Genomic DNA, 21,791 nt, shown 5'->3' with positions numbered 1-21,791 from the left:
CTTGGTTACCTCTTATTTTACAAAAATATTATATAGGACCAGTATTTAACAGATGAATGATGCAGTTTTCATTTGGTTTATATTTGTTTTGTCTGTTTGTGGTATATTCATTTGCTGTTAATGATTTTTACGCTAAGCACATAGTTTAGATTTTTGGTCATCGAGGTTGAAGCCTACATCTGATTTGTGTTGGAGAAAATTCTTTCAAAGTATTGAAAGCTACTGATAACTTCACACTGGAAGAATCTGAACTACAGCAAAACTACCCTCAGGTGATCTAATTAAAAATGGCCCATTGTCTTACTTTAATCTTTCTAATGTATGGCTTGTGCAACCATAACTAAGATAGTCTTCAACTTGAAACATTTAAGCAAGGTCAAAATCTGGATGAAAGGAAGAGTCAGAAAGTGGGTCAAAGGTTAAATTAAGCAGAAAAGCAACAGACTTTCTTTCCCTTGTATGCACATAATTTTCAGTTTACTGTGTCAGTAGTTGGTAAAGTGTTGTACAGTAAACTATTAAATGTAATAGAGTTAATAAACTACAAAATAACAAGAAATAATGAGAAGGAATGCTTCTAGGACCCAAAAAAAGTTTGTTTGAGATGCTCTTTGGAAAAGGGATTTACAAAGTAGGTAAACAGGAAGAAAACTCCAAGGCACTCTCTTTAAGCATTAAAATATAAAGATATTTCATAAACTACAAAATAATTTTAACATGAGTTTTTTAAGATAGGTAAGTTACATAAACTCATCACTCTAAGCCATGGCTGCTGTTGGTGTAGAACGAAAACATCTTTCACTGCTTTTCTTTTTTCAGTATGTTTTTTTCCTCCTGAGGACAGAAAAGTTTCATTTATTTTAACCAGTGAAATCCTTGTAGTTTGACAAATGGCAGTGGTTGAAGACACTTGTTTTTATATTCATCTAAATGATAGTTTTCCCTAAAAAGTTCCCTTTTTTCAGTTGTCTGTGTTCCGATATAATACTTTACTCTGAGCTTGATCTGATCAATATTATCGACTTTAATCACTATGTAAACATGAATTTTGCTAAACCAGAAAAACTACTAGGAATTTGAGTTAGACTGGTAAGCTGTCACTGTATGCCATTCATTCCACCATCCTCGATTATACCTGACTGTGTCTGTGTAAGTTCTCATTTGCCCAAGTCTTCATTCTTGGTGGTTCTTCTAGGTTCATCTGGACGAGTTTTGCTCCTTTGAAACTTTTGAGTTCTGATTTCAAAAGAGCAAAACTAGTCCAGTTGAATTTAGTAGAACTACCAAGAAAATACCTGACTGAGGTGAAACCTTTTGTCTGAGGAATGATGACGTGTCTTTTAATGACATGTCAAAACTGAACTGGAAATTAACTCAGGTTTACCCTTAAAGGTCTGATCACATTAAACTGCAGGAACTGGAGGGACCGGTATGACTATAGTTGGTGCTTTTGAATGTTTTATGTGCCAGTTTGATCTCCAGTTCCTACTCCATTGATCTGTTAAGTCATATTTTGTGGCATGGGAATATGACGTCTCTATTACAACAATGATCCACAGCCTTTTTAATAACTGAACGTCACTGATTACGGACATAATTTGAAAAACCAGACAAACCTCTTTCCTCCTCCCACACCCTGTAATACCTGCATCAAATTACTGTGCATGGGCTCCCATTGACACTGTCAAACCACACCAGGAAATGAGGGGCAGCTTTTAATTCTTGGGGTTTTATGTCAGATTGAATCGGGGTAACAGAAGTATTTTGACAGTCTTTATCGGGGTTAGTGCGGTGTGTGCACAGGAGCCTGAGGTGGGCTCTTTAATGAAGCCCCAGACGTGAGCCTGTCGGTGGGGTTGAATGCAGGGGCTGCTTCGGTGGAGCCGTGTCAGCAGTAGCAGGCAGCTCAGCCACGGACGAGACCGGGACGAGAACCGGAAAGGAGCGGCTAATACCGGCCACTGACTGTCATTTAGAGGGAAAACCCCAGTTATATTGCAGCTTGTTCCGAACCAGTCCCCTTTTGACTTGCTAACTAGTTGTTAGCCGCCTGGCTAACCTGGCTGCCGGTTAGCCAGCGCTAGCAGCGGTAGCGGCTAACCTAGCTTAGCTGTTGGCAGGCTGGTTACCCAGGAAGGGCTTCCAAGATGAGGCTCAAAGTGGGATTTATTCTGCGGAGTTTGCTCGTCGTTGGGACGTTTCTGGGTTTGGTGGTGCTCTGGTCTTCTTTATCACCAAAACCCAGCGATGAGAGTCCTTTTGGGAAACCGGTGAGTTGATACATGAGTTATGAGTCCAACAGAGAGGGACTACATCAGGGTTAGCTTTACTTAAACCTACCGCGGGCAAAATTCATAGTGTAGCTAGTTGTAAAAAAAAAAAAAAAAAAAAAAAAAAAAACTGTTCTAAGTTTGTAAACGGTCACCGGTTAGTGTGTTCATCACTCATTCCGCCGTTGGCTGCTGTTACTACGTCGGTTGTCATGGAGATCTGTTCCTAGCTATCTTTCTACATGTATCTGTATTGAACAGACGCACATGCTATATGTGTTTCATCACTTAATAAACTATATAGTCACATACTGTTGACATTACAAACCTAAACTAAAACACCCTTATTCCAGGACACACATCCGCCTTTGTACGCCCGTGTCATGTGGTGCTAATGGGTAAAACATGCATTTCATTACCTGGGATTTTTTTTTTTTTTAACCTGGTAAACATTCATATTTTGGGGCCATCCTGTCTTCATCAATAGCAGGATGAAGACAATTCTGCCTTAACCAAGTTAATCTGTATCTGCATGTATGTCCAGCCACTGTTGTGAAACCAGGAATGGAGGAATGCAACGAAGTACGTGGAGCAACTAAATCACATACTTCTGTTGTTCTCCATGACATCTTAGGGGCTAATACTGCATTTCCTACTGAACTAAAATCAGCTGACAGCTGACTTACAGGTTTCTTGCCAAATACAGTCCAAAATACATGAGGTTAAAGCTGAAAATGGGCCTGTTTTTCATTCTCGACTCCTAAGAAGTTGAGATACATAGGCTGCAAAAGTCAATGATGCCACAAACATGTAACTGATTGTCATAGATTAAAGTACCAGCAGTATATAAAGTAGCTAAAATAAACCGAAACTTTGACATCTACAGGAGTAAAATCTAACATACACATTTATGCAGCAGTAATGTAAATACAAAAAACACATTTAACTGTACAACACGGTCAGGGAGTTTTGGTAGAACATTGACAACTTTCTCTTGATGTTCATTTTGCAGATAATACTTTATGCTAGTATTGTGTGTAAACCAAGTAAAAAGTTTTATGTAGCCTAATTAGAGTAGCTTTTTGTCTTTCTCCATGTTTTGATAGAGAAGTCTACAAGTGAAAGAAATGTGCCAACAATCCAGATGCTGTGTTGTACATAAGTGATATATAACATTTAGAAAAGACGCTCAACAGTTGTTAGATATTAGATTAACAACAGGCCTTCAGTAAAGAAAGTTTGTGTGCACACATTTTCCTACAGAGTATTAATTTAAGCCTTAAACCTCTGTTGTTTTCCAGCATTGTGTTTTTGTCTTCCCAGATGATTATGGTCTTGTGCAAATGTACACTGATCTCTTTGTATTTATCTGTAACACTTGCTTATTATATTTCATTGACCCTGCCTGCAGTTTTTGGATATATTAGGAAAATTAAAACCCTTTCCCCGAGAGCAGAAAAAAAGCATTAGTGGAGCCAGACACTGCTGGCTTATTAAATGCCTTCTTATACTACTCTACAAGGGCCTTCATGTAATTGACTTGATGTGTTTTTATTCAGAGGAGAGGGTCTATTACAAACCTTCAGGGACTTCTTGTAACAGACTTTGGATAAGAGGAATGATATGTACAGTTAACAAACATGTTGGTTAATGTTTAATCACTGTTTCCCCCTGAATATTAATATCACTTGTGTGGTTTTAACACAGCCTCATGGGTGGGAATATACCCATAAAATGGACTTGAATCAAATGAATCTAGCTGTCTCCCAGTATCTCCAGTAGCAGTGTTACATTTCTACTCTGCAGCGCCTATGCGCCTCACTGCAGCTTAATGAATCTTTTTCTTAGAGGCATTTTGAGTAGGAAAGCCCCTGTAATTGTGCAAGTCAGGAAACTGTAACAACTTCAGACTGTTTATCTTGTTAGTAGGAGGTCACAGTTAAGTGAACATGTTGACATCAAATCCTCACTGGTAGTGCAAGGGAATAAAAAGGAAAATAATCTGTATATGAATATTTGAAAGGCGGCAAAACTGAGCAGTGATTCTGGTGAGGACCAAGAGCACAACATGTAATTATTACAAGGTGTTGCCATAATAACCATCTAGTTAAAAGTTTCATTCTTAGATCCACAGAAATTACAAAAAAAAACTTTTTATTGCGTTAGTATTCGGTACTGGTATTACAGGCTGAATGATGATGGATTATTAAAGGCCAATATACAATGACAGAAGGTGATTAATTGGTTGACATCATCCTCACTCCTCAACTTAAAAAAAAAAAAGGATGTGTGAAATGTATTATACATGTTTGAATGTACGTTCACTTTGTTAGAAACTGAGTGACTTTTAAACTGAAAACTTATGTCCAGGTAACAAATACCTTAATGACTAAATTGGAATCATGAAGCTCAAATGAATTAATCAATAAATGTGGAACTGATATGCTACTTTACACATTAGCTATCAACTCCAGAATCTGCCAGTACTGGTGGTTATAAAACTAATTAGTCCTGCTTTAAGTGTTAATATGATATTTTTGGAATGGTTTACAGTTGGTTTATTCTTGATATCTGAATTATAATAATCATAATAATCAGTTGTTAATAATTTTGGTTTGTGTAATACCACTGTCACTGTCCAATGCAGGATGACAGTGTTTTGCCTAAAGGAGACCCTGCGGAGAACTTTAAGCCAGTGGTGCCCTGGCCTCATGTGGAAGGCGTGGAGGTCGACCTCAACTCCATAAGGCTCAAACATGGTGAGACACATTCCACTGACTGTTTTTAGGTCTGTTACTCCAAGCATCAAAGCAGCTCTAGATATTAAATAATGTAACTTGTCATTTAACATTTGCATTTCTACAAACAGATGTTGTTTTTGTAACTTTTATTGGTGTTTGTTTGTTGGAGACTTTGCTAAAGTCAGTTATTTTAACTGTTGGAACACAGACAGCCACAGAGTTTGCAACAGACTTTGCAATAGCTCTGTTTGGGTCTGATGCTGATTAGCTGAGTTGTAATATAAACCTTAAACAAGTTAAAACGTGTGCTGTGTATGACAAAATCACACTTAAACCTGTTTACTACATCTTTAAACTGCAGTTCTAGTTTAGTCCAAATAAACCCATCCTGCCTATGGTCACACCATTGTCAGAACTTGTCTAATATGGGTTTCAGGTTTAGAGTTTAATAAAAGAATGTGTCTTCTGTTGCACAAATCATTTTTGAAATGTTCAAAAGGCAAAATAGTTAAGATTATAATTAAGAAGTAATAGAAAGTAAAAGTTCTTGTTTCAGTATTGGTGTCAGAATTGTTTTTCATGACATGTAATGCACCATGTAGTGCTGTGGATGGGACATTACTCAAGACCACAGACAGACCGGGGGGGGGATTACCTTTCAAATGAGGTTTAATTGATTGATTAATTTAATTGATTTAATTGACTTCTGGTTTTTCATTTACAAGCTTTGGAACTTGGTAAATAAGAGAAAATTAACACAAATTAGTTGGGAAGAACCAGGTTAATTACGCCAGGAGGTATTGTGATCACTTTGCTTTGTGTGCATGCGTGTGTGTTTGTTTGTTAGCAAGATAACTCAAAAAGTTATGGACGGATTTTCATGAAATTTTCATGAAATGTTGATACTGGCACAAGGAACAAATTATTAAATTTTGGTGGTGATTGGGGGGGGGCTCTTGGCGGAGGTCTGCGCTCTCCAAGTGCTTTTCTTGTTAATTTATGGGATTAAAAAAGCAACAATTAAGCTTGACAGATAATTGATTGGTCCCTACTGCTATCTCCATTGTATTTTTTTATAATTTATGATACATGACATAAACAGATATGTCAAGGTAAGATTTCTGATGTGTTCTTGATTTCCTCAGCTCATGTCAATGGGTAAACTCTTATCATACTGCAATGTTTAATGTATAATGTATAGTTTCCGTTTCTTCGTCTTATGTCACCTTGACTTTCCCTGTTCTTCTCAGGAGGAGGAAACAATGCTCAGAACCCCGAACAGCAGCCCAATCAGAAACAGGTGATCCAGCAGCAATATGTGACATTCAAGCCTCACACACACCCCCACACCAGCCCTGTCCTAAAGAAGGGTGTCCTGGGAAACTTTGAGCCCAAGGAACCTGAGCCTCAAGGGGTCCCTGGTGGTCCTGGCGAGGGAGCAAAACCTTTTGTTTTGGGTCCAGAGTACAAAGACGCCGTCCAGGCTTCCATCAAAGAGTTTGGCTTCAACATGGTGGCAAGTGACATGATCTCACTGGACCGAACCATCAGTGATATACGTCATGAAGAGTGAGTACTGATTCCTGTCCACGCTGCCATTTTTACAAACTGCACTTGTGATCACAATTCACTCCTTTCTGCAGTCTCAATTTTGCATGTCAGCATCCCGTTGTTTGCTTTAGAGGGAAGGTCTGTTGCATCACATAAAACGTTTCTTTTCTCACTAAGGGGTTTGAGCTAATAACAGGACTGCCTCGCACAACTTGTAGAGGATGGCAAATAAGAGAAAAATATGAAAAATACAAAAAGCCACTGTCCCCAGAAAAGCATATAAAACTCTCAACCCTAAATCGAACAATAACCACATGACGACAGAGTCAAAAAATGGCAGAGGGTATGAAACACTTGTTCTGGTGCCAAAATTGGCTTCTCAGTTGTGTCTCAGCAGGTTTATGGTTTGTCATAACGGTTTTGCTGGCTTCTGACCCTCATAAACAGATAAGCAGTTAGTCATGTTTCACCTTCTACCGTCTCAGACTGATAGAAGAACATAGTTATCGTCGTGTTCAGTAGTGGTTATAAGTGTGACTTACATACACTTAATCATACGTGTACGAGGCAGTTTGTTATGTTGTACTATTTTACACTGTGCTATTCCACATGTTGATTAAAGACACACCCCTGTTCCTATTTGAAGGCTTACATGGATAATTTATGAGGCAGACAACTTTAATATAGGTTGACATTGCTCTTGGTCTGCATAGTCATAGATCAGACAACATTTCATCCTTGTTGAAATAAATATAAATGGCCATGGGATGTTTGGACACATATTCTTAAGCCTGTAGTGCCTAGTATTCCAGTATTTTCCAGTAAATATTCTGATATTAAAGCAGATATCCCTTCCTTCTTATACTGCACAGTGGCCTTACTCTAATCATCATTTTTGAGAAACAGCTTAGATTGTTTTGCCCTGAGTAAATACCTGGAATCCATGATTTTAGATGTGTATGTTATTGTGGGACATGTCCTTCATGGGTGGTTGGGCAAGTTTGTCTGTTAAACACATACGGGTGTGTTCTTTAAACACCCACACCCACTAAACAATCTGCCTTTAACCAGTCTGACTTTAACATTAACTTGTCATACATGTATGATTGATGGGATATACCACCTACAGAGCGTGTAAATGCCTATAATCCACTTAGCAGATTAAAAACCTTAAGCACACTATAAGTAAGTTCACAGCTGTTACTCTACTGTACAATCAGTAGCTCTAGAGAAGGGCCTTCATTGATACTAGTCATATTTAGGATAACCTCCTCCTAGGGATGGACAATATATTCAAGTCATCCGATGCCTAAATGTCAAAATTGCAAAACCCAGATTAGTGCTTCCTCCCTGCCAGTCAAAATCCATCCTGTTTGTTGTAATATTTTCATTGTGAATGCCTTTCTGGTGCTTTATTACCTCCACCAAGGAGGTTCTGTTTTTGCCAGGGTTTGTTTGTTTGTTTGTCTGTTTGTTTGTTTGTTTGTTTGTTTGTCTGTCCGTTAGTGTGCAACATAACTCAAAAAGTTATGGACAAATTTGGATGAAATTTTCAGGGTTTGTTGGAAATGGGATAAGGAAGAAATGATTAAATTTTGGTGGTGATCGGGGGTGGGGGGGCCCACGGGGGGGCCACTGATCAGCCTTGGCGGAGGTCTGCGCTCTTCGAGTGCTTCTAGTTTTAATATAAATTATCAGCATTATTAAGATTAACATTATAGCATGTTTTGAGTTTCTGGAGCGTAAGAAGAAAACCATTCAATGTCTGTTTTTTCTGCAAAAAAATGAACAATTAGCAGTTTTTGGTTTTTGCTGGGGACAGTGATACATTCTCTGATGACTCCTGTTTTGTTTTTTTTGTTTTTTTGCTATTATTGTTCTTTGTAGATAGTGGAAAGATATAGTATGATATATAGTTTTACAAAGAAAAACTTTTTGAATTCTGTTTTATCTTGAATTCTTGTCGACATTAAAACAGACTGAAATAGTGACTCATCCCTAATGCTAAGGCAACTGAGATTCTGTTTTTTGGCCCCATCACCCAGCTCCAAATCAACCATTAATAACACATTTAGGTGCAGACCGCTATCCCGTGATCACAGTTCTGGGGGATTCTGTTCTAGATCCTGCCTGGATGTACTCAAGTACTTAGAAGCCAAGGTCAAACCTTCTGCAAACAAAGACCTGACATGACTGTGTCCTTGCTAAACTTATTTCAACAATGAAATGTTGAGTCTTTGTTTGAGCACACCCATAACAAAAGAGTAGGTGACGTGGGGTTTAGGGTGGATCCATATTTATGACCCATCATCTCAGTAAATGGAAACATTATATTATAAAGCATGTTTCAGCTGATTACTGTTGTGGTGAGAAGTGACTCACAGTCACCCCATAGTTAAGGGACCATCTTTTTCTATTACAGCTCTATAAGACAAGGCTTTATCACTGCCATAAGTGGAAGGTCATTGTTTTGTTTTGTTTTTTCCTCCTCAGATGTAAGTATTGGCACTATGACGACAGACTCCTGACCTCCAGTGTGGTGATAGTTTTCCACAACGAAGGCTGGTCGACACTAATGCGAACCGTCCACAGTGTCATCAAGAGGACACCAAGAAGATACCTTGCTGAGATTGTCATGATTGATGACTTCAGCAACAAAGGTAGCTTCCTCAAACACATGAAAGGAAAGAGCCAAATATAATAACAGGGACAAGACTTTAAAATATTTGCTTCCACCTATATCTTATGACCTCTGTCTAAATCTTACTTAAGCACCATTTTTCTTGGCCCTCGCAATGACCTGGCAGCTCCCATCCAGGTACTTGATCCTGACTATGTGAATTGACACAAGTTTCTCTCAATGATAAACACTGTCCCCTCAAAGCTTATGACAGACTCCCAGAAATGAGCCGAAGAGATACAGCCGTGAAACTTAGCATTCCTCGAGCTACACTGTGTTTTATACAATTAATTTTCAGGCTTTTAAAATTGTTTATCATGGATTGAAACTACTTCCAAGCTGTGGCTTAGTTCTGTATTTGCACAAGTGATTAAAACTGGTATCAGTACACATACTCTTAACTAAAGCAGAAATGTGTAAACAAAGCCTCTGAATATGTTTTACATCATGTACTTTGTTATTATTTTTTTTACTTTCTCTCTTTTCAAGTCATGAAAGGACACAGTGAACCTTTGAAGGACATTTTCATGTTTTGCATTTCTCTGTGAAAAGCAATGACTGAACCTTATGTCACAGTAACATAAGGTGAAAACTATTAAACCTACTTACAATATACTGGAAATAATGAACAGTAACTTTGCTCCAATGTACAAATCAGTTTCAGTGTTTGCATAATTTTTGACACCTTTCCACCATGGCCAGATGACTTTTTTTGGGTCTGTTTTATCTTGCTATGTCTTTAACATATTTTGTTGTCATGTTTGATATGCAGTAGTGGATGAGTACACCAAGGTCCATAATGTTCCCCTCAAATGCATCAAAGTCATGACGTTGTTTTTACAAAATAAGGAGTAGAAAGTCTGTCTATCTGTTGTAAAACATATGGAGTAATTTGAAGTATTTATTTGTGTTACTTCCCGCTTCTGCTGTTGATGTTGTTTGTAAAGAGCATTTATTGTTTACTGATTATGAGTTGATATACAATAAGTCATTTTTTATTTTCACTACTGTATTGCATCATAGTGTATTTGATTTTGTGAATATTTATACATATGGTTGTTTTCATGTGTGCAGCTCATCTGAAGGAGCGTTTGGAGGAGTACATCAAGCAATGGAACGGTCTGGTCAAAGTCTTCAGAAATGAGAAGAGAGAAGGTCTCATCCAGGCCAGAAGTATAGGAGCCAGGAAGGCAACAAAAGGACAGGTATCATATCAGGTTTATTTGTGCTGCTGCGGTTTGAAGGTTGAGAACGTAGGAGCAGCGATTACACCGATTGTCATTAAATGGAGGCAGATAAATGTGGGTTTGTTTTCTAGGTGCTTATCTACCTGGATGCCCACTGTGAGGTTGGAATCAACTGGTATGCTCCACTGATTGCTCCTATTTCACAGGACAGGTAACATGCACACACAACTATGGGCAGTTGAAACTGTTTTTAAGTTTTGTCTGTAATCTTAGTAGTATAGTTGTACAATTCGATGTCGGATTCATCGTGTAATTACTTCAATGCAGCAACTTTTACCAAAACACTGTTCTTTTGAAGACCAGAGTTTCTTTTTTACCATGTTTTTTTCCTCCTTTCTATATAGTAAACAATTAATTGATTTGAGAAATTGTTATTTAAGCTGATAGTGAAAATAATTACCTTGTCATGGATGTTTCTAGCACTCTGAACACAATTTGAATCAAAACACAAAAGTCACTGAATCGGGGTTAAAGCAAGTACATTTTTACATATGCAAAGATATATTGAGACAACACACCGCACTTCCAGAGTCTTGCTTGTTGCTGCCTGCCTAGTACAGAAGTATGGGGGTTTTTAAACACTATGTCATTATCATAAAAGGTCAGTTATCAGTGGCTGGTTTTACTTTTCACTTCTGCATGCATTCTCCTTTTACAGTGAGGGTGTATTGACCACAGCAGGTGTTATGTTAAAATCACAACCTATAACATATACCTATAACCTGTAACATATTGCAATTTCTTTGTCAAGCTCCAGACAGACTTTTGTATGATTTTCCTTTTTGTGGTGATAGAGTTTTATTGATTGCTTTTATTCCAGCTATGTTTCAGTCTTGCATCAGTTCCTCTGGATGTTTCACTTGAAGATGGTTTCAGGGTTTGATTGAGTTCTTATCATTGAGCTGCATCTGCTTTAACATGTCCTTCAAACTCACACATTATCCAGCTCAGCAAGTTATTTAGAGAGGGAAGACGTAGTAAATCACTCAGGATACGTTATAATTAATTTGCTGTATATTTAAGCTGTTGGAACACATTTCCAAATGTGTGCAAACAAAGTAATGACACACTTTGCCTGTTGGCTGCAAAGTGTATCTTTTAAGAATGTTTGAAAGGAATCCTAGACTTGCTTCAACAGATGTTCAATAGTTTTTATGGCACTTTTCCACTGTATGGATTTCTATCAGGCAAAAGTTGTGCATAATACTTGGTAGTTTTTGCATCACCTCCATTGAGCTTCCAAATCTGAGACAATATAAAATTGATATGAAAACACAGCAGACTACTAATTGCTCTAACTACTAATGTTAGAAGTTCTTCAATTATCTGAAACTTTCAAGTGGGACAAATGTGCAAAATTCTAAGGAATCTGGAAGAGCTGAATTTTTTGCACTGTACTGTGTACAAGCATGAACTAAACTGGATATGGTCGACCACAGCCCAGTCCTGGAACATGAATGCAACATGTTCTCATGTGAACACTAAATGAAAGACACTGGGATTTGTCCAGTATGTCTGATGGACCCCCTTTAAGACAAGGAGATATAAACTATTTTAAGGACTATTTGATCATCTGACAATACAAACCACCTTTAAGGATTTCCATGTCTGCAGTGAAACCAACAAGGACTATAGTTGACCCAGTACCATGTGGTGGAAAAGGGCCTTTGGTATGTTTTTCACCTTCCCATTTAAAGCAAAAGACCTAGTACAGATAAAGGTGTATGTGTGTGTGTGTGTGTGTGTGTGTGTGTAGGACAGTATGTACAGTGCCACTTATAGACTACATAGATGGTAATGAGTACAGTATGGAGCCTCAGCAGGGTGGAGATGAGGATGGCCTGGCTAGAGGTGCCTGGGACTGGAGTCTGCTCTGGAAGAGAGTCCCACTCAGCCAGAAAGAGAAGGCCAAGAGAAAACATACCACCCAGCCATACCGGTACACAGCCCACGGCCAACACACTAACACTCATCCTTCTGTTTGTGTCTCCATCTCCATCTCCCACCTGTTTGTTCCTCCACCGTGTCCTGGTCTGCCCTCCCCATGTCTCTGTGTATTTTGCCGCTCTACCTGTATTTGCCTGTTTTCCTTCATGTACGCCACATCCTGGCTCCTCCCTCGTGTATCCTGTTTGCATGACCCCTCCCTCGCCCGCCCACACTCTGTCAGAACGGTGTGTACGGTGCCTCTGATCGACTCCATCCACGGCCAGCAGTTCACCATCGAGCCCCAGGGTGGAGGAGACGCTGATGGCTTCGCTAGAGGAGCCTGGGATTGGAGCATGCTCTGGAAGAGGGTTCCTTTGGGAGACCGAGAACAAAAACTCAGACAAACTAAGACTGAGCCTTATAGGTACCGAAAACTAATGCCTCCTGACTATTCTGCACAGTGATGAAACAATCATCCACCTATCCTTCAAAAAACAGCTATTAGTCATATGCTCAACTGGGTTAAAGCTTTTTCATTATAAAATGCCTTTAATTTGCTGCAAAAAAGAACATAGAAAATTTTTCAGTTACGTAAAAAGAAATTAAAGTGAAAATGAAGTAAAATAAATAAGGCAATGGCTACTGCCACAGTACTGTCACATGAAATATTGGTTTGTCTATTGCCATAGAGCCAATCAAATGATCTGAATTCTGCACGCTGAACATTGGCTGATTTATATTCATCAAAAACCCAGGCAAATTCCTCATATGAGGGAAAACGGTTGCCACGTTTCATGTTGGTTGTCTGCATGCTGAAACTGAAAGTGTGAATAGGCACATAAACCACCTTCCAGTAACTGGTACCTTAGCCTTTTCCTATAACCGGATAGGCACATGGCATATGCAGTGCTTATTGCCACAGTACTGCGGCACCAGGGCAATAGATTACAGGTTATCAGACTACACTTGATATAACAAGGGCACTGATTGGCTCTATGGCAATAGACAAATGAGAAAGTAGTCCCACAGTACTGTGGCAATAGCCACTTTGAATAAAATAATATTCTGAAGTAACCAGAGTTTATGGAGTGAATGAAGGTGCTCTTTGTTAGGGGACACAAAACACTGAAATAGAAGACGACCTTGGACACTTCTCTTACAAAAAGAGTCTATTCAGATGGTTATTTCATGACTAAATTCACAGCGTCATCTGTGTTTTTAGGGCTTGTTTCATGAAATACCCACCTGAATAAAACCATTTTGCCTTTGTCAAGAGTCACTTGAATATTTTTCTCATTACATGAGACCTATATGAATATGCAATGTTTAATGTTGACCTTCAGATATTTAATTTGTTATTAAATGTGGAAATGAGTCTTAACCTTGACTGCATCTCACAACTAACGAACTAAACCAGAATGGGCTACCTCTGATGGAGAGTAGCATACTATATGTGTCTGCTGGCTCTGTCTTTGCTCTAATGTTTCTTCTAATGGAAATTAATAAGTATTTCATTACATGTATTGTGGGCCTCCCTGGATCTATTCGATTGGGTTTAACCAGATATATCTTCTATTCTTGTTTTCTAACATTGTAGAAATAATTATAAAAATGTAAAATAGAGTCTAGATACAGGCTTTGATGGAATAAGGAAGTTCAGTGCAAGGTTTTTCTGTGTATAATGAAAGAAATGACAGAAAATAAGGGAGATCTACTGACTTTTTCCTCACACTTGTCGGGGTCATCATCTTTAAGCTGTATTTCAGATCAGTTTCTTTTGGCACTGTTTTCTCGGTCCACTTGGAAACTTCTGGTGTGAATTGGGTTCGGACTGGGGCACCATCACCCCCACTTTCCCTCACATTTTCATTCACCCTGTCATGCTTCCTTTTTTCTGATGCTTTCACTAATTTCTTATTTTGCTGTTTGATTCTCTGTCATTCTACTTTAATATTCTCTGCTATTGCTGTTAACTGCTGTTTGTGCTGTAAATGAAAATGAGTCTCTTCATATTTTCAAATTAATTTGTAAATGTTTAATTCAACAAAATACCTGAAAGTAAACTACAGTAGTACTGTCATGTACATGTTTGTTTTGGGATGTGGATGTATTTGTTCTTCTTTATGCCTGCAGGTCTCCGGCCATGGCAGGTGGTTTGTTTGCTATTGAGAGAGATTTCTTCTTTGAGCTGGGTCTGTATGACCCAGGATTGCAAATTTGGGGAGGAGAGAATTTTGAGATATCATATAAGGTATGGAGAAAATAGTATCTTTTGTTTACCCTTTGACTCTGTGAACTCTTCTATAAATTTTCAGAGCAGTCTGTGTCTGCATCTCTAACCTCTGTCCTCTGGTTGTAGATTTGGCAGTGCGGAGGGCAGCTGCTCTTTGTACCGTGTTCTCGTGTTGGTCATATCTACAGACTTCAAGGATGGCAAGGAAACCCCCCACCTGCACATGTTGGGTCTTCACCAACACTGAAGGTTAACCACCAGACATGTGGTGTTTGTTTAGTCGAAGTGTCAAGGGCAAATGAAACTTTATAAGATATTGTCCTGTGGTGACATCTGTGGGTCGGAAATCTACTTAATAATAATGAATAATAATGGAATAGGTTTATCTAATATATCACACACACACATATAATCGCTTTTCTATTTTGCATACTCAAAACACTTACACTGGGTTCGTTATTCATTCACTCTCACATTCACACACTGGTGGTGTTCAACTACATCTGTATCCACAGCTACCCTGGGGTAGACTGACAGAAGCATGGCTGCCAACCACCACCAAACATTCACACACATTCATATGCCAATGTGAGTGACAATAAATTAACTGGAAAATTGTGTTTGCCGTCTGTTTAAGTTATGTACTATATTTCCGATCAGCCTCTTGGGATATGAAAATCATCAGCATTGTGGAGTTTTTGCTAATTGTAATCACCTATTTCATAAAGTTAAATTAATTGTTTTCATCTGTAGAGGAAAATATTTCTTATGCCCTGAAGGTATTTTCCTCTCTATATACAGAACTATGTCCGTGTAGTGGAGGTTTGGTGGGATGAATACAAAGATTATTTCTACGCCAGTCGTCCTGAAACTCTGACTCTTGCCTACGGAGACATCAGTGAGCTCAAACGCTTCAGGTAAATGTGACTTTTTAAGATGCTAATGTTGTCAGCATTCCATCAGCTTGGCTTAAAGTTGGATCTTAATTTTAACCTATCAATGAAGTGAAATGTTTCAGTTGCAAGCAGAAATCTGTTTGTACAATAACTTGCACAATTATTAACAAATAAAACAATGTTTTAACAAATAAAACATTGTTTTATTTGTTAAACAAAAAAAACCACATAAACTACAGTGTTGAAATGTTTAAAACAAATGAATAACCCATCCACTTCTCCAACATTAATTTGTTAGAGACTAAATTAATATCGTTACCTCACTGAGTCTTTTTAGTTTATGGTTTTCAGTCTAGATATTTCTTTTTTTTACAGGGAGGAACATCGATGCAAGAGCTTCAAATGGTTCATGGAGGAAATAGCGTATGACATCCCTCTGCACTATCCTCTGCCTCCTAAAAATGTAGAATGGGGGGAGGTAGGTGTAGAAACTTACTCTCAACATGTTACCTGACTTCTCTACATGGTTTAGCAACATTTTGTCTTTTTTTTTTTTTTTTTAAAGATTCGGGGCTTTGAGACAAGTTACTGTATTGACAGTATGGGACACACAAATGGAGGGAATGTGGAGATCGGACCCTGCCACAGGATGGGAGGCAATCAGGTAATGAATTGTCTCTAATCTGGGAGACTACTTTTTGACCTCTGCAACTTTTAAAGGGACTGAACTGCTTTTACATGCATTTTTGAGCTGGATCTTAACCACAGCTGAAAGCATTATTAATGTGAAGTTATTTTATTAAATTTTTTTGCTGTGTGTTTGTGTAGCTGTTCCGTATTAACGAGGCCAACCAGCTGATGCAGTATGATCAGTGTTTGACCAGAGGAAGTGATAATTCTGCCGTCATCATCACACACTGTGATCAGAACCAGCACACAGAGTGGAAATACTTCAAGGTGGAAACTCTGATACTAATGTAGTTACTGTTGAACAAAGGGCTCATTTTATGATCAACTCTGTCAATGTTTTCTTAGGGTTTTATGATGCAGTGTCTATTTATACTACTGCTGTAGATGAATACCAACTTCAACACACAGTTCACTTTCTATTATTATTAATAATATTTCCATAATTATATTTAGTGGCCAACTGTTTTTTTTTTAATGAATTTATTTAACCTTTATTTAACCAGGTAATTTATTTAACCTTTATTTAACCAGGTAATTTGGTTGAGAGCCAATTCTCATTTCCAATGATGACCTGATCAAGGGGCAGCAGCATGAGGCAAATCATACAAAAAACAGTGATTGTACTGCAAAACCACTTGTAAAACAATTAAAAATATGAAGACTACTCTCACACAATATATACATAATACACAACTGGCAATCAGAAGCATATACACTGATCAGAAACGATAATTTGTAATGAATTGTTGAAGGTGGATAATGGGATGAAGTTTTAGTGTTTATTGGTTTCTTTCAGTGGTTGGTACCAATTATTTAATTTAATTTAATGTGAAAGGCAGCTGATGGCTGATAATGGTAGTGTTTTTTACAGTCTGTAGGACCCCATAAAAAGTTTAATACAGTGGTTCTCAACCTTTTTTGAACAAAGACCCACTAATGGCGTCATGAGCCTCCTGAATGTTGGATCAAACAAAATCCTCGGTGATTACAACCAGCCCAATAACGGTAGAGCTGAGAGCGGCTGAGTTTGTGTTTTGTAACAGTAACGGGATGAAGAATTGACTCTTTCATTGTCTATCCTTTTTCCATCAGGATCTTCATCGATTTACCCACGTTCCAACAGGTCAGTATGAGGTTTTTGTATTTTGCAATAGTTTTTATTTGTTCATGTTTTTGTTATCTGGACTATTCTGATGATTCCAATGGGACTCTGACGTTTTGTACAGATTTTTTGCTGCACAAATTTGCATCACAGATTTGTCACCAGCATCACTTAAAATTTAGAGGATAGATTTCATATCCACTCAATACAAAGCCAATATAATACAGATATATTTTCAGAAATACCTTAACCCTATTGACAAAATCAATCACTTTCTGTCATTTAGTTTATTTCCATTGTAGTGAACGGTTACACAATACAGGTACAGTTAGTGCACTTTTCATTCACTTAGTCATGACTCATTTTAGAGAGGGTCTTCTAGTATTCATTTTTTTCAATAATTCTGATATTGCCTGTGCACAGTGTAGAATAATAAGTAGTGATTGAGTCAGTGGTGGTGCAGAAATATCAATTAACTTGCTGAATGAACTGTTTTTTGTTTGTTTTTTTTAACAGGTAAATGTCTGGACCGCTCTGATCTGCTCCATAAAGTGTTCATATCAGACTGTGACACCAGTAAAACCACTCAGAAGTGGGAGATGAACAACATAGTGGCTGTATGAAGACTGGACAATCTGCACTATGAAAACCACTGGGAGCTGGACAATGAACATAGCAACCGTATGACAACATACGCACTGATTAAGACTCACCAACAAATACATCCATACCATATGTTTACAAATGTGAAGCTGATACTGTCCTTTTAAAGAAGAAAATCATGTTTCTAGAATGAGCCACTCAGAGGAAATGGAGTTCTGAGTATCAGCTATTACCAGCTTCAGTCTAAACAAGGTGGTGTCTGCCTCCAAAAAATGCCTTTGTCAAACTCCATGCAAATATACTTCATACAGAACATACAGAACCAGAACAACACTCACAGAATGCAGAATATAGACACAGACACTCCAGATGCACTGGTTAGATCATAAGTGGTCTTCAAAGAGGCATTTTGGACAAAACTGAACTGAAAACATGTGGTGCCCCGTCTGTCTGTCTGTCTGTCTGTCCGTCCATCTATTTGTCTGTCTGTCTCTGTCCACCTGTCTCTGTCTGTGTGTCCTTTTTAAGGTGGTTGTGTTTACATGGTGACTCATCTGTTCTTTTGCTCTCTCAGGTCTTTTCTATACAAGAATATTAATTCATGAATGAATTACATCGATTCTATCAAATTCTTATTTGGAAATCTCAATCTACTGCTAGTGAAATTATCAGCTCATTTACCAAAGAGGTTTTTTTTTTTTTTTTTTTTTGGTGGTGGTGGTGGTGGTGGAGGATTGTTACTTTATCGGTGTCGAACCAGGTGCATTAATTTTCCAGTTTGCAGCTCTACAATGACATTAACCGTGATTCATCTGAAAGTCAAACTTGGGAATGGTGATGTGAAATAGAGCCTAAACGAAGGTTTTATTTGATATGTAAGAGAAGACCTTTCAGGTGAGGAGATGCATTTGACAGACCAGTTGACATTTTCTGATTTGTAACTTTGCGGTATGCTGACATTTTCATGTTAATACGCCGATTCTTTTACTGTTTCATAATCAGCCGGTAGGTCACGGTCACCAGCTCAAACAAAACAAATCACTTTACTTTGGGGCCATGCAGGATTAAAGAAATGTTGGACATGTTAACAGATCCCAGTTCAGTCTGTGGGCACATGCTGAAAAGGCTAGAAAGACTGATATTTTGTTTTCCCTTTACATTTGCACTCCAGTTTCTATCGAAATGATCCTGAGGGATTAAGAGGCATCTCCGACAGTTGAAGTTCATGCTAACGAGTCATTAGAAGTAACTCTACAAAACCAGTGAATTTTTAATCATTTTTAATCCTTAATTCTTCACACTGTCTCGGGGCTTTACTAAGACAACAAAGAAACATATTAGAATGTTCACAAAGCATCTTGGGTGATTCCCAGTGTTCCATGTTCTCAACAATCCATGTTTATCACTCCTACAACGATGCTTGAAGATATTAGTATGAGTAAATGTAGCTTGGTTTGATTTTATTAGGATACATTGAGTTGGCTTTGTTTCACTTATAAACTATATGGACAAAAATATTGGGATGCATCATGGCTACAGTTCGAAAGATGTCCTGTCCATGCTGATTTGAGATAGAAACATCAATATTTCCTTAAAATGTAATGGGAGGTTTTTCTTCCTAAGTGAAATGTGAAGAAAGTAGATGGTTAGTTGTGGTAGAAAATTATATTTACAGAGCCTGAAAAATATTTCAGGAATTTGGAGATAAAACATTTAAAATCATAGTCATGGATAAAAAAAAAAAACCAAAACGAAATCAAGGTTGGGAGAAGTTAAGTAAAATCCGTCTCTAAGGCATCTTGTAAGCAAAGATAATAATTTAAACAAAACTAAGCAATGCAACGCAATGATATTTATCACAATATAAAACTATATTCTGACATTTATCATTATTGTTTTATATCCCAGACCCCTGTTTGAAAAGGAACTCCTGAATTCAATGTGTCCCTATACTTTTGTCCATAATAGTGTATGATCGACTGACTTGAGGCCATCTTCTGTTTCAGTCATCAGTTATTTTTATCAACTCCTGCAGACAGTCAAGATGCTTTAGAAAACAGTTTGAGGAGAGCTCATCATTAAGCAGAATGAACCGACTGACAGAACTTTAGGAACTGCCTGCCTTATCGACAGTCTGAACAGGTAATTCAGTAGCTGACCAGTTGACTGTGACTAAGTAACTGCCTGACTGTTCGGATGGGGAAAAAAACAATAACAATAAACAAGGTTATGGGGAGATGGGAAATGATACCAGTGGGGAATAACAGATTATTGTTGGGGAAAACAGCAAATGAAGAAAATGTGACCATAATTTTGTTCTTTAGAGGAAAAGAGGGTTTGATGTATGGACGATCGTGTATGTAATGTTTTGTACAATGTAAATAGATTTCTTTCTAAAGAACATGATGCATTTTGTGAAGGGCCTTGAATGATGTTGTAAATATCTAACTTATAACAGAGATTTAATAATATGGGCTAAACTGTGGGTGACAAAAAAATAAAGACCTGATTTTTATTTTTTGTCCGACTGTATTTGTTTTGTTGGGACAAAAGAATGGGACTGGGGAAATGAGGTCCTTTTAGGTTGTTTCCAGTATAATATAATATAATGCAACTAACAGAAACATAATTAAAAGCTAGAATTTCATTGAAAATTATAATTTTTTATTTTGTGGTTCATCACACAGTAAATGGTTGATGAAATGTAACTAAGTATTTCTATATTATTATTGTATATTACTATTTAAGATTATACTTTTACTCCATTACATCTCAGGAAAGTATTGTGCATTTTTACTACACAATGTTTTTGTCCAACAGCTTGAATTATTTTTCATAGAACAGTTTTTCACCATCCTACTTGTTAAGATGAATAGATTCTTCAAAAGCCTCTTGGATTCTGTGGAAAATACAGTCACCTTTTACATTTGCTGGAGCTATCTACAGTTTTATTTCTTTTTAAGTTGTTTAATTATTAGTTTGTTTTTGCTAATGTTCATTCATATGATTTAGGTGTTTAGGTTTTGTTTGGGTCTGGTGAGCACTGGGGCATGTGGTTTTTACCAGGTGACAAAGAGGCAAAATAGTAAACAAACTGATGTTAAACCCTAATATTTATGATTTCACTTGACTTGTATAAAGAGTAGTCCTGGGCAGTGCTGCAGCGCCCATTTCATTGTTTTTTCTTAAAATTCTTAATTATAGACAAATAGCCACGACAACCTTTTTCAGGAAGATGATATGACATATACATGATATACTAGAGTACATTTTTTCCATTTATGCAATTGTTTTATAAATGTTCTAGTACAAAGAACCTGTAAAGTGAACGTATTGTAATGTACAGATAGTCCATTCTATCATTATTTCACACTATTTCACATTTAGACCTTAGCCTATCTGTGAAATTGCAGCCAACCAACATTTGGACTGAATTTAGATTTATTAGTGACTCAGTCTTGGTAAAGTTTAACTACTTTTATTCTGGAGGCATTTCACTTGTCAACTAAGGATATTTGCAGGAGAGTGAACCATTTATCAAATGTAAGTACTCAAAAAATGAGTAACATTATACAGCTGCACACTATTTATGGAAGTACTACCAGAAAAAAGCAAAATATGCACATTTACACCACAATTTTGCATTTGTATTTTTGTTTTTTTTTTTGTTACAATACTTTCATACTTTTACTTATGGTTTTAAATACAGAATTTATACTTGGAGTGGAATATATTTTTACTGTATTAGTACTTTTATTTTAGTAAATCATCTGAATGCTTGTAAGACTACAGCTACTAAATTAACACAATTAAAGGTTAATGCTTTAGGCTGTTTCCAGTCATGTTTTA

General features: G+C 37.5%; 1 protein-coding gene across 2 annotated transcripts; it reads left to right on the top strand.

Moving 5' to 3' along the window:
• The first annotated feature begins 1,612 nt into the window (after positions 1–1,612).
• galnt7 (UDP-N-acetyl-alpha-D-galactosamine: polypeptide N-acetylgalactosaminyltransferase 7) lies at positions 1,613–20,457 on the top strand. Of its 2 annotated transcripts, none has more exons than XM_030133217.1 (15): positions 1,613–2,270; positions 4,918–5,029; positions 6,262–6,580; positions 9,056–9,222; positions 10,317–10,447; positions 10,561–10,640; positions 12,246–12,428; positions 14,552–14,669; positions 14,778–14,900; positions 15,453–15,568; positions 15,923–16,025; positions 16,113–16,211; positions 16,376–16,504; positions 17,330–17,360; positions 17,856–20,457. In XM_030133217.1, exons 1-15 carry the CDS (start codon positions 2,148–2,150, stop codon positions 17,960–17,962), a joined length of 1,941 nt encoding a protein of 646 aa, XP_029989077.1. In that variant the 5' UTR covers positions 1,613–2,147; the 3' UTR covers positions 17,963–20,457. The 2 variants fall into 2 exon arrangements, with proteins under 2 accessions (XP_029989077.1, XP_029989068.1); XM_030133208.1 differs by lacking the exon at positions 12,246–12,428 and adding an exon at positions 12,660–12,842 and having other exon boundaries at positions 1,614–2,270.
• The last annotated feature ends 1,334 nt before the right edge of the window (positions 20,458–21,791 follow it).

This window comes from Sphaeramia orbicularis, chromosome 1, assembly GCF_902148855.1.
Source record: "Sphaeramia orbicularis chromosome 1, fSphaOr1.1, whole genome shotgun sequence".
Lineage (NCBI taxonomy): Eukaryota > Metazoa > Chordata > Actinopteri > Kurtiformes > Apogonidae > Sphaeramia > Sphaeramia orbicularis.
The sequence above is the reverse complement of the archived record's forward strand: the minus strand, read 5'-3'. Positions and strand labels throughout refer to the sequence as shown.

Coding starts and splice junctions, on each gene's coding strand:
- galnt7 (XM_030133217.1), top strand. CDS start 2,148: ATGAGGCTCAAAGTGGGATTTATTCTGCGGAGTTTGCTCGTCGTTGGG. Junction 9,223..10,316: donor TGATGACTTCAGCAACAAAG/GTAGCTTCCTCA, acceptor TCATGTGTGCAG/CTCATCTGAAGGAGCGTTTG. Junction 12,429..14,551: donor CATACCACCCAGCCATACCG/GTACACAGCCCA, acceptor TTATGCCTGCAG/GTCTCCGGCCATGGCAGGTG.